The sequence below is a fragment of the Silene latifolia genome, chromosome 6 (genome assembly GCF_048544455.1).
Source record: "Silene latifolia isolate original U9 population chromosome 6, ASM4854445v1, whole genome shotgun sequence".
Classification (NCBI taxonomy): Eukaryota; Viridiplantae; Streptophyta; class Magnoliopsida; order Caryophyllales; family Caryophyllaceae; genus Silene; species Silene latifolia.
The window spans coordinates 70,386,318-70,399,410 of NC_133531.1; the positions used below are offsets into that span (position 1 = coordinate 70,386,318).

General features: G+C 36.4%; 1 protein-coding gene across 1 annotated transcript; it reads left to right on the plus strand.

The window, feature by feature from the left end:
* The first annotated feature begins 6,309 nt into the window (after positions 1-6,309).
* LOC141586873 (protein HEAT INTOLERANT 4-like) lies at positions 6,310-12,893 on the plus strand. Its single transcript, XM_074408270.1, has 14 exons — positions 6,310-6,822; positions 7,510-7,548; positions 7,653-7,706; positions 7,820-7,883; positions 8,035-8,093; positions 8,694-8,818; positions 8,924-8,983; positions 9,566-9,624; positions 10,411-10,490; positions 10,637-10,675; positions 11,533-11,595; positions 11,676-11,723; positions 11,815-11,943; positions 12,424-12,893. Exons 1-14 carry the CDS (start codon positions 6,553-6,555, stop codon positions 12,469-12,471), a joined length of 1,137 nt encoding a protein of 378 aa, XP_074264371.1. The 5' UTR covers positions 6,310-6,552; the 3' UTR covers positions 12,472-12,893.
* Positions 12,894-13,093: the final 200 nt, after the last annotated feature.

Consider the following 13,093-nt stretch of genomic DNA (forward strand, 5'->3'; position numbering starts at 1 on the left):
GAGGGATGGTTTTCGCGCCCAACACCTGATGGACTGTTTAAATGGCGCAGCTGTGGCTATCTCTGATGATTTGATCACTTCTATTACTAGGGTGATTAATCTTTTTCTTGAGGGCCGGTGTCCTCTTGCTCTGGGTGAGTACATTGCCAGCGCCCCTCTCACGCCGCTTGTTAAACCAGGTGGTGGGGTCCGTCCTATTGTTGTTGGCACTATCTGGAGACGGCTTGTCTCTAAGGTTGATGCTTTTATGGTTGGTCCTTCTTTGTCTTCTTATTTTGCTAGGCTTCAGTTTGGGGTGGGTGTGTCCGGTGGAGGAGAGGCTATCTTGCATGCCTTGAATCGGCTCATTGAGGCTCGGGGTGCTGAGGTGGGACTTTCCATGTTGCTGGTTGATTTCCAGAATGCTTTCAACCTTGTTGATCGTACGACCATGCTTCAGGAAGTCCGTCGTCGTTGCCCGGTTCTTTCCCGTTGGGTAGAGTTTTGTTATTCCAGCCATGCCCATCTTTTTTATGGGGAGCATTGCTTGTGGTCTTGTCAGGGTGTCCAGCAGGGTGATCCTTTGGGCCCGTTGCTTTTCGCTTTGGTTTTGCATCCCTTAGTATGCAAAATCCGGGATACTTTTGACCTCACTATGCAGACGTGGTACTTGGATGATGGCACCATTGTGGGGGATACTTTGGAGGTGGGGAAGGTCTTGGATTTGATTATGGCGGATGGCCCTCGTTTTGGACTGCACCTTAATGTCTCCAAGACGGAGGTCTTTTGGCCTGTTAAGGATCCTCAGAGTCGGCTTCCTGGGGTTTTCCACCCTTCTATTGCTCGGCCCTTGCGTGGTGTTACAGTTTTGGGTGGACCTGTCAGTACTTGTCCTGGTTTTGGCAGTGAGATTGTGGCGAGGAGAGTAACTAAGACCATTGAGCTAATGGACTTGGTTGCGAGGATTGAGGACCTGCAATGTGAGTTGCTTCTACTTCGAGCTTGTACTGGTATTTCTAAGCTCTATTTCTCCCTTCTTACTTGCTCCCCAGGTGTTTTTGGGTCGATCCATCTTCCTTTTGATGCTGCTCTTCGTTCCAGCTTGGAACGTATTGTCACCGCGTCTAGCCCGGGTTTTGGGGATTGGCAGTGGCGCCTTGATACATTCCCTTTTCATCTTGGTGGCCTTGGTGTCTATGCGGTGGTAGATGTTTTACATTATGCTTTTATTGCGCCCCGTTTGCAGTCTGCTGATTTGCAGGCTAAGCTCCTCGGACCTTCTGGTATTGTAGCTGTTGGCCCTGCTTTTGACGATGTCGCGCGGGTTTTTACTGCGACTACAGGCTCTGGTATCTTAGGTAACCCTAGTGAAATTGCTGCCCCCAAACTTATGAAGAAATTGGCAGAAATTTATTTCGCGAAGGTTGTTGCTGCCTCAGAGTCTGTTTTCTCTTTGACACCACGCCAGCTTGCTTTGTGGCAGTCTCAGCAGGGTTCCCACTCCTCTGATTGGTTGCGTGAAGTTCCTATCTCGGGGTTGGGTCAGACTATGAACGGGAGGACTTACCATAGTGTGCTTGGGTATCGTCTGGGTGTTCCGTTACTCACGGTATCTAGGTCATGTCCTGCTTGCTCTCGGGTTTTTGCTAATGATGTTTTTGGGGACCACGCTGTTTCTTGTACTGGTACTGTGGACGTTAAACATAGGCATAACCTCGGTCGTGACACTCTTTTCGACATCTGCTATAGAGCTGGTATTTCTGCGGGAAAGGAGGTTGATATCGGTTTGGTTGACGGGCATGATGGTTCTCTTCGTCCTGCGGATTTGCTGCTTTATTCTTGGGACAGAGGGCGTGATGTGTGCTTTAACTTGACAGGGTCTTCTCCTTTGACTCAGACTGGGATGACGGATTTTGTGCCTGGCCGGGTTGTTCCTGATGCTGATCAGCGTAAGTGTGCTAAGTACGGGGATTTGTGCGCGGCAGCGGGTTATGGTTTCCTTCCCTTCTCTTTCTCATCACTTAGGGAGCTGGGTTCGGATGTTGTTGCCTTGCTCAAGCGGATCCAGAAATTCTCGGTATCTCAGGATGCGGGGGCTCGGGTGGCCGCTTACATTTTTACTAGACTTAGCTTTGCTGTTGCTAAGGGTGTGGGAGCCCATATTGTCTCTCGGCTCCCCACCAATTTCATGTAAACTTTTATTTTTCAGTTAATGAAAGCTGCGCGCATCCTTTAATAATAATAATAATAATAATAATAATAATAATAATAATAATAATAATAATAATAATAATAATAATAATAATAATAATAATAATAATAATAATAATAATAATAATAATAATAATAATAATAATAATAATAATAATAATAATAATAATAATAATAATAATAATAATAATAATAATAATAATAATAATAATAATAATAATAATAATAATAATAATAATAATAATAATAATAATAATAATAATAATAATAGAGGGTAAGAGAGTAGGTGAGTGTGTTGTCGATTTTTGGTTGGTCCGGATTAAACTAGGTTCAAAAGTGAAATGTGACGGTCTTTTGCTAGACGGGAAAAAGTCTAGAGTCTATATTAACTTAAGACGGAAACTATCTTTATTATTGTCACTATCATTACTATCCGACTAAAATACGTATTTTATATAATTTAAACTTTAAAATATTACTTTTATAAAAACATGTTTAAAACAAAATTAATTAAATTAAATTTTTTAAAAATATAAAATAAAGTAATTGAATGGTTAAATAAATTATAAATGTCAAAATGAGAAATTCGCGGGTGTTACAATAACTTGGGACGTTAGCTGCATTTTCTATTACCCGTGCCTTTGAATTTGTTTGGGTTATTCTACGTAGTAACCCTGTGTTTTTCTGAATTCTAGCTGGTAACCCTTCGTTTTTCAACTACCCACATGGTAACCCTGAACTTATGAAAAAAGGTTCTCCATGACCCTCAACTTTTATTCCGTTAAAAAACTCCGTTAGTTTGAATGTTTATCGAGACTTGGGCTTGTCTTTTATACTTCAAATGCTTAAATGACCAAGTAACTATGGTTTTCTCAACTCAATTAAAATAAATAAACCACGAATTTTGCTAACAAATAATTATATTATAGGTGTGTTAAGATTATAATTCATAACATTTTTATTATCATTCTTATTATTATCATCATTTTTATTGCTTAACAAAGAATATTAAAGTAGTAAATATATTGAAATACATCTTACTTTTGTTTTTGTTATAAATTATATTAGATTATAATTGATATTATATTATTATTATTATTTTTATAAAAAAAAAAAGGTAAGATGTGGATCGGTATTTTTACTACTTTAATATTCTTTGTTAAACAATAAAAATGATGATAATAATAATAATGATAATAAAAAGATTATGAATTATACTCTTAAGTCTTACCACACCTAGAATATAATTATTTCTTAGGAAAATTTGGGGTATATTTATTTAATTGAGTTGAGAAGACCATAGTTAGTTGGCCATTTAAGCATTTGAACTCTAAAAAACAAGCCCAAGTCCCAATAAACATGCAAACTAACGGAGTTTTTTAACGGAATAAAAGTTGGGGGTCACGGAGAACTTTTTTTGATAAGTTCAGGGTTACCATGTGGGTGGTTGAAAAATGAAGGGTTACCAGCTAGAATTCAAAAAAACACAGGGTTACCGCGTAGAATAACCCAATTTGTTTTATTGGTACACCTTTGCCATTACTTTGTTATAGATATGGATAGCTTGGGATTTGTATGTGCATAAACATTAGCTCTGAATTATTCATTTACCATTTGTATGATTGTCTTATGTATTGTGTAATGCTTTGCTCTAGGACAAGCAAATAGATGGTTTGGGGGAGTTTGATGAGTTATATTTATATACATTTTTATGCCTCCCCTTAGTCATTTTTGAGACGGTTTTATGCTTAATTGTGTCATTTATATGCCATTTATACTAGAATGTCGATACTTCCGCTATTTGGTATTTAATGCAGGATAAGTTCATTTATGGAGCAAAAGAGTGAAATGGAGTACCGCGGAGTCGGCAAGATGGAGCATAAAAGGAATGGCATGAGAATTTAGGAGAGTTGACAAAGGAACAAGAGGAAGAGGAACACGAGAAAACAAGTTAGAAGATTGGACGCTCGATCGAGTCAAGCTTCACTCGATCGAGTCGGGAAGTCGCTTACTCGATCGAGTGTTGTTGTACTCAATCGAGGAACCTTCCTCAGAGCCACCTTCCGCGAAACTTCCTAAAGTCGGCATATGGGGAGGACGAAGAGGTGATGAGCGGCGTGAAGTGGTGGTGTACAACCAGAGGCTTGCGAATCTTGGGTCTTCTACCGGTGGGGTCGAGGATATTGGTATGCCGGTGGAGGTTGCCTGGCAGGGAAGAGGTCTCCGTCGCCACTTGTGGCCAGGGTCATTCGCCGACGTGATAGGTCTTCGGCACCGTAGGCGGTTGGCTGGTGCGAAGGAGGCAGTGATGGTGTTACGAATTGGTGTTAATTGGATGTACACTTTGTTCTTAAGGAAAAAAAACGTAAAAGAGGAAGGAATGAGAATATTATCTCACCAAATCAAAAAAAAAAATTATGGTATAAAAGATACTAATAATAATTTGAAAAAAAAAAAAGATCGGATAATTCACGCGGTACCCCTAAGGTTTGCCACTTTGCACGAAATACCCAAATTTTTTATCCGAAAATCTTAAAGAGGTCATAACTCGTATTTACGAGTTCCAAAAGTGACGAATTTTTTTTCCAAATCGCTCATCTTTTCGAGAACTACAATTTGAAAAAAAAAATTGCCGCATTTGGATTCCGCTACTAGGAGTTATTGTGCGTCAAAGTTTTTTCGACCGAACAAATTTTGAGTGAACATATCTCCTAGTCACGAGTTCTAAACTCGTCAAACTTTTTTTTCAAATCGTAGTAGTCGGAAAGATGATCGATTTGAAAAAAAAAATCTTCACTTATGAGTTCGTAAACACGAGTTATGGCCTCTTTAAGTTTTTCGGATAAAAAATTTGGGTATTTTGTGCAAAGTGGTCAATTTCAGGGGTACCGCGTGAATTATCTGAAAAAAGATTAAAATTTGATTTTCTAAATTTTGACTTCCAAAATATAACAAATGAAAATTAAAAAAGACTTTATTTCATGCCCCCATAAGTGTCATATGTGTGATGATGTTACTCGCAATATTCTATACATTGAGTGTAATCGGGAGAGGATCAAGTTTGAAGTCCCCTATCTACTAAAAGAATAGGTGAACTCACACATTTTCCCTCAAAAAAATATCTTTTTAAATAAGAAAACTATTGATAATTTAATTGCATTCACTAAATAAGAAAATTAATAAATATAATGTATTTCATTATATAATTCTTTTCATTAAAATTAATCTTTTCATCAAATTATATAATTTTCACTAAAAACTAAACTATAATATTTTAATCAAAATATAAATAAAGGCAAACTATAAACTATTAAATCTTTAACGAGAAAAATGAACAATTAATAAGATGTCACTATTATTTTATAGTTCAATTTTATTCAATTTTCTTGAATAAATTTACAGTTCAATATTTGTTCTCATATCAAAATATAATGACGTGAAATATGAAAATAATACAAAAAAAAACTCTATAAATATTGTGCATTCATTGCGCGGGATCTAGGGGGTGTTTGGTTTACCAATTCTAGGTATAAGGTATGAGTTTGGAATGAGTCAAACCCATACCTTGTGTTTGTTTCATGTTTTTTGTATTTTGATACCCATACCTCAAACAAACCTGTGAGGTATGAGTTTCTCATACCCAAGGAGGGGTGTGTATGAGAATGATACCTTTGGTATCAAATAAAAGAAGAGAATTAAATAGAAAAATGTTGTGAAAAGATCCATATTTTTTACATATTCATAAAATTAACTAATTTTTGAGACTTTTGCCGGGAAAAATACAAATAATGATTTATAAAATATTATGATATTAAAAAAAAGAGTAACAGATATAAAAAAATTATAAAAAAGTTTTAACTAATTAATACACCAAAATTTAAAGTAGAAAATTAATACACAACTAAATTGTACAAAATTTTATTATTAATAAAATAAAAATACAACAAGATTTGATTCCTCATTCCAGAATTCAACCAAACACAAGTATGAGGAATCGAGTTCCAAACCCATACCATCCTGGTTTGATTTCTGGTTCCATACCAATACCTTTTTGCGAACCAAATACCCCATAAACTAGTTCAATACTAATTAATAATTATCGTGTCGTCATTTTCTAACACGCCCAAAAAAAAATGAAAACAAAAACTAATTTCCGCCGTTGATCTTACGCACAATTTGAAACTCCCCTTGTACACATATAAAAACTCCGTAAAAAAAAAAAAAAAAGTGAAAACCTCAATTTCACAGAACCTCCCGCCTCTCTCTCTTTCCAAACCTTCAAATTAAACTATCCCCACCACCCTCATCTCCCCCTTCTAATTCCCCCCAATACCAAACCCTAATTTATCCTTTCCGACATTAATGGCGAAGCGAAAGCTTGCTCAACGAAAAGGTGCTGCCGCGAAGAAGAAGAATGCTCAAGTCGAAGACAAAACTATTGTTGATGAACAAATTTCTGAGCTAGAACAAAAAGATGAACAAATTCAAGAAAAGAGTACGGAACAGGTAGCTGAGAATCACCAAAAGTTGAAGAAAGATGATGTTAAGGAGGATAAGAAAGATTCGAAACGGCCTAACAAGCGTTCTAAACCTAATCCTGAACCTGAGTACTTTGAAGATACTCGCAATTTGGTTGTTTACTTTATCCTTAATTCTTTTTTTATTCGTTTCATGTTGTTGATTACTGTTTACCAGCGATCTTTGTTGGTCAGATGAATTTTTTATTGTAGGTGTTTAGATTTCTGCTTTATCTTAGGTATTAATGCTTGTAAGCTTGATTGTCGAGTTTACGATTAAGTAATACTCAGTACATGTGATGATTATGGGGTTATTAAGGCTTGCATTTCGCTGTAAGGGCCTGTGTGTTTGATTTATTAGTTTATGTGCCACTACTTCAAAAGGCTGTGTCTGCATGCTTTTAAAGCCTGTGTCTTTGATACAAAGGCTTAGAAATAACATGACTGTTGTGTTCTTGTTATCTGACATACAGATGCACAATCCGTACCTGTTTATTTGCTTCTTCTGCAAGTTGTGAACTTGTACTTTTCTGTTGGCTGGTCTGTTTTGAAAATGGTGTTCTTTTTGTGTGTTTGTTGATTAGGCTTCTCCTGTAAAGCTTAGCACTTGTTTTTGTTCTTTGCTTTGAGAGTTGTTCTTCTCCTGTGATCTGTAGGGTGGTAGCAGAGTCTTGATTTTTCATATTCACGATTTCACGTGGGCCAACTTGAAATTAACTTAGCTGACAGTCTTTGCAATCTTGTTTTTGTTGTGGTATCATTATTCATGTCTTCAAATTCTCTTCTCGATTGTTGTATTCAGGAGGATTTGTGGAAACAAGTATTTCCAGTTGGCACTGAGGTTTGAACTGATTTTTCATGCCTACTTTGCTTTATATATTCTCGGTATCTAATTCACCCGAGTTGTGGTGGATAATAATTTTGAATCTTTGTTTTGAATGTCAGTGGGATCAACTACACTTGATGTACCAACACAATTGGGATTTTACAAATTTGGAGGTATGTTACATTAGAAAGCCTAGTTTGCCATTCTTATTTGTGCCTTCGGGTTAGTGCTATTGTTAGATGTTGCACCATGTGAGTTGCTTGTGTACTTCTCATATATTTGACAGAATGCTTTTGAGGAAGGAGGAGATCTACATGGCAAGAAAGTGTACCTTTTTGGGTGCTCAGAACGTATGTATCGCTTTCTGCATCATTAAATCAAATTCTTGTTTACACGACACTACTTTTTCCTCTTTGATCCTATTTTTTTTTTCCATTTAAACAATGTACTTTCATCCGACTTCTCTCACATTTAATTTGTTCACTTTTTGCTTGGATGCAGCTCAAATGGTTCCAGTCAATGGTGAGATGCGACTAACACTTGTGCCTGCTGTGGTTGCGGTAAGTTACTTTATCGACATGCATGTATGAAGTTTGAAAATAGTAGTTCTTTGATTTGTGGTTTACCTGCCTTGTTTGATTTGCGATGGTGGCAATACACTGGTTATTTATTGTTGTGCCATATAGAGAACATATAAAGTTAAACACCTTTGTTTTATTGTTGCCACTTTATGGCTCTAGAATTTGATAAGCAGATGTGTCAAATCATGAGTAATGGACTTTAGTGTCTCAGGGATGTTCCGCTTCATCTGCATTACTAGTATCAAGATTATATATGCTATGTATTGACTTTGTTTTTTATTAGCTTTGTCTGTTAGAGTTGCGCGTTTACGTTTTCTCTGTCGCTCTGGCTTTATATTCTGGATGATTAATGTAATGACAATTGACATGTTGCCTTTTTTTTTTAAAAAAAAAAAATCATAACATGGCTCATGATTTTTTTGTTATCATAACATAGGATTGCTGCTCTTATAGTATTCAGACCTCAAAGTACTTTTATTAATTTCTTTTTATTTCAGCTGGTTTTGTTATTTTTCTACATGGTTGCAACATTCCTTTAACTTTGTTGCGTATATGCATTGAACACCTCTTGTTGAACAGGTTGTTTCCCCCTTTCCTCCTTCAGACAAGATTGGGATTAATTCTGTCCAAAGGGAGGCTGAAGAAATAGTTCCCATGAAGCGTATGAAGATGGACTGGGTCCCATATATTCCTTTCGAGAATAGGTATTTGTTTTAGTGCACTACCTGCTGGTATTTGTGCATCTCTTGTTTTTGTTGGCCTTATATCCCAAGGTTCTTGTTTACTGTAGCTTATGATTTTATCTACAGGGATAGAATGGTTGAAAGGCTGAAATCAGAGATATTTATCTTGGGTTGCACTCAGAGAAGGTAACTGATTACCCTCTTGTACTACCTTGATCATCTTAACTGTTTTTTGGCTGTTGCCTCTTTAGATTGGTGGTAGAAAAAATTATTATTATTTTAGTTGACAAACTGCTTTGCCTTTGATTAAATTACCCCGGACAAAGAACATCAAAGGCAAACAAATGCTTGGGACGGAGGGAGTACATAAGAAATGTGTTCAAACATGACTTTGACTCTACTAGTAGCGCTATAAAGTGTGTTTTCTTCGTGCAACTTTGTTTGATTTCCGAATTCCGGCATATGGTCATATATTTCATATTTTCATTTCTTAAGTAAATCAGTCAGAGTTGATTGAGTGACCAAAGAGGCCTAGAAAGATCTAACTTTGTACAATTGTGCTTGTTTGCATTATGTTCTTTTAGTTGTTTGGGTGTGACAGTACTTTGCATTGCAATCTATTGTGAGATTAATTTGCTGTTTTGCCGGTTCCTTCGGAACCTCACCTTTCTCTTTTTTAGTGCATTTCAGTTTATCCACCCATTTGAGACACTAATTCTATTTTTTAGGTTGAGGACATGTTTCATATTATTAATATGTTCACTGCAGGTCTGCACTAAGGCATTTGAGGGAAGAGCGGGTCAAGAAATTTGAATACTGCCTGCCTTGTGAGTTCTCAACATAACCTATTCATATTGGAGAATTAGATATATTTTATTTTAGAAGTCCAGCTTTCGTTAAGATTTAGTGAGTTCTTCAGCATAATTCTTGGCCCATAGGCATGCATAGTCCTTAAATTCTTCAACGTATCTATTAGGAACATGGTATTCAACTTGGATGCTTCATCCCAACCCCAAGTGAGGTTATGCAATTATTTTCAAAAACTACAGAGCTAATGTCTTTTAATCCCTTTGTGAGGTCCATACGAAAAGTTATTCACATCCACCCAAAATTTTTGTACTCTTGAAGTTTCTTAATTTCGCAGTGTTTTTGGTTTGTTTCCATTCCCAAATTAAGTCAAATGCTTACTCTCCATTGACACTGGACTATTGTATTTAAAAATTCAAAGGGCCACAAAGCCCAACACACTTTACCTCGCTGTAAGCAGGAATCTTTGAGGCACTGCCACAGTGGAGTAATGTTGAAGTTTATTTGTAGTGGTCTTGGCTATGTTATCCTTTTTTTTTTTTTTTTTTTTTTTTTGTATAAGGCAAAATTGACTTAAAATCGATGATCAATCTGAATTCCGAAGAACTCAAAACCAAATGTGAAGCGCAATAATCCCAAACTATGGGGTCACCAACATTTTTGACAAAGGCTTAGATGACGGGATTAGTTTCTACTCTGATATGTGTAATTTCAAATCTTTTCATGTATTTAATTTACTTTTTGAGTTTGTTTCTCCATGTAATCACTTGAGACCATATGATGCTAATCCCTCTTATAACTGGTAGATTTCTACAATCCCTTTCTGGAAGACGAGCTTGAACAGAGTACTGAAGTGACAATTGTATACGACATGGAGCCAAAGCCGGTAAGAACAAGCTGATGTTACGTCAGAATTTGCTTGATGGTGTATTATTTGTATTTCATCAGAATTTCCAATGACTTATTTGTTAGCACTTTTCTGTTTGTGGTTTATGCTTCAGTTTATACCCATTCATATCTTTGATTTTCCAGGTACTTTGTGAATTTGATTGGGAGCTTGATGAACTTGAGGTACACTTTGACTTTCACATACAATCTGCAGGCTTTGGCCGGTAGTTAGTTTTTATGTTGTATTGTATGATGAAGGAATATTCTCGAGTCTTGTGGCAGCATGTTAAATATTAATAATATAAGTATAGTATGTTTAATGTAGCTGTGATCCTATACTTACCTAATTTAATTTCTTTGATATCTTTAGTGATTCGATGTAGTTTTCAACGCAATTTTCATCTTAGGTCATTCAGAAACAGTCTCTTTGTGTTGCTAACACAAGGGTAAGACTGCGTACATCTAACCCACCACTACCACCAATTTGCGGGAGCCATTGAGGCACTGGGGTATTGTAGTATCTTTAGTGATTGGTGTTTGGTCAAGTTTAGTTGTGTTGGATAAGCCGTTGGTTATGGGCTTTTATCCCCACCCCCCCACCCAAATGATATATGCTCTCATTACTTTTTGCTCCTTCATATGTTAGAGACATCAATTTAAAAGTGAATTTCATGGCAATTAGTGTGAAATTGCTATCCCTGTGCAACTGATTTATCATCCTTATAGCTTACGTCAACAAAGATATGTCATATATCTGATTGCCCTGGGGATCTCCATCCATGTTTTCTTTCGGTCTTCATGTTCCTGTATTTGTCTGCTAAGCTCTTTTTTTGAAGAGGGGAGTTTGCAAATCAGAAAGAGAACTGTAGTACCTGAATTCTTACTTCTCAGAAAAAAAAAATGTAATACATATATTAATTGTATGTCTAGATGAAATTTGGAAGGGATTAATATCAAGTCTTTAGCTTTTATGAGGCTTTAGTGTATGTGAGTCTGTGGCGTCTTTATACTCAATGCTATACTGATTCAACATCTTCCAGGAATTTGCTGATAAACTTATCAGTGATGACGCACTTCCTTCAGAACACAAGGAGGACTTCAAGGTTTGCATATTGAACTATCTGAAAGCTCTCTATCTTCTAAAAGCAACATGAATGAACCTAACTTTTTGAATATTTGTCAGAATCATATTAAAGAGAAAGTACGGGAAGCTAAAAAGACAAATCGGGAGGTATGTGATGGATGACTACTCAAGTGTAGTATGGTTTCCTGACATGATAATTTGGTTTTCTGAAGTGGAGCATGGTTTCCTATTTTTGCAGGCGAGGGAAGCTCGAAAGAAAGCATTAGAAGAGATGAGTGCAGAAACAAAAGCTGCATTTGAGAACATTAAATTTTACAAATTTTATCCTGTGGCTACACCAAATTCCCCTGATGTATCACAAGTGAAGGTACAGTTCTGATTGCCCTTTTTCTTTGAATAGAAGATGTGTGGTTTCTGATGTCTATTCTTTGATTATAGTCCCAGTTAATTGATAGGCCTGTGTGTAAGATATAAAATGCCCTACTTGAGTTTGTGTAACTTAATCTACCAACATAAGATTTATGTAGTCTGCTACCGAAGGCATTAAAGTCATTGAGATGTGTGTTGCTCATGACATAAGAATGAAGCTCATCAAAATCTAAGCTGTCTTTGTGGCTCAAATGTGTACTCATTTATATGCTGATCAGTTAGAGTTTTTATATGACAACTTTAGTCATATGTGTATCAAATGTATACATTTGCCATCAGAATGATCAGATTACGGCATAATAATTAATTAATATTTCTAAAAGTTGGATAGTTTGTATGAATTGGATTTTTTGAAAGAATTATATAGATTTGCTACTGCTGAGCGACAAACTGTGGTGTTGACTGTTTTTTCGTTCAGTCTCCTTTTATTAACAGGTATTATGGGAAGGCCCACAAAGTCCTATAATCCATCTTCTGGAAGACGAAGAGCGATTGGTGACCGTTTCTATTCTCTGGCTGGTGGAAGATGACCGCCATTAGACTGAGCTTCAATATTTTGTCATTTTACCCGGACAAGGTTTATATTGGGCAGGAATACCCTGTTTGCCATGAGTAATGTTTCATTCTAGAGTTGGTGTAAACTTGCAGTGTCGGAGTCGTTGATAGTGTTAGTAGAGGAATAATTAAACGCTGCTAAGTTACAAGAACAAGATGTAGTTGAATTATACATGTGGATGAATCTGACGCCAGATTCACCTTCTCGAGTGAAGTTCTAGTTGTAGCTCTTATCATGGTCTTTTCATGTACTCAATTTTGTAAAACCTTGTACCTTATTCAGGTTACACTCATGTTCATGAGGATATAAATGTTCTCTCAGTCTTGCGTTAATTCTCAAAACCTTTTTCATTATACGTTGTTCAAAAGCAGGCTTGTGTTTCTAATGAGTTAGGTTGATTGCACTCGATCCTTACAAAAGCTCAAAATTAATTTATTAATTCGATTAGTGAGACACTGAGACCCCACGATAGTTGTTCGAAGCGACACTAAAAGATTCAAGCCACAAACAAGGTATTTTGGATAGTTCATTA

Excerpts from the sequence above, each read along its gene's own strand:
- LOC141586873 (XM_074408270.1), top strand. The coding sequence starts at position 6,553 with ATGGCGAAGCGAAAGCTTGCTCAACGAAAAGGTGCTGCCGCGAAGAAG. Across the intron at positions 7,707-7,819 it reads GGGATTTTACAAATTTGGAG|AATGCTTTTGAGGAAGGAGG; the intron begins GTATGTTACATT and ends TATATTTGACAG. Across the intron at positions 9,625-10,410 it reads ATTTGAATACTGCCTGCCTT|ATTTCTACAATCCCTTTCTG; the intron begins GTGAGTTCTCAA and ends TATAACTGGTAG.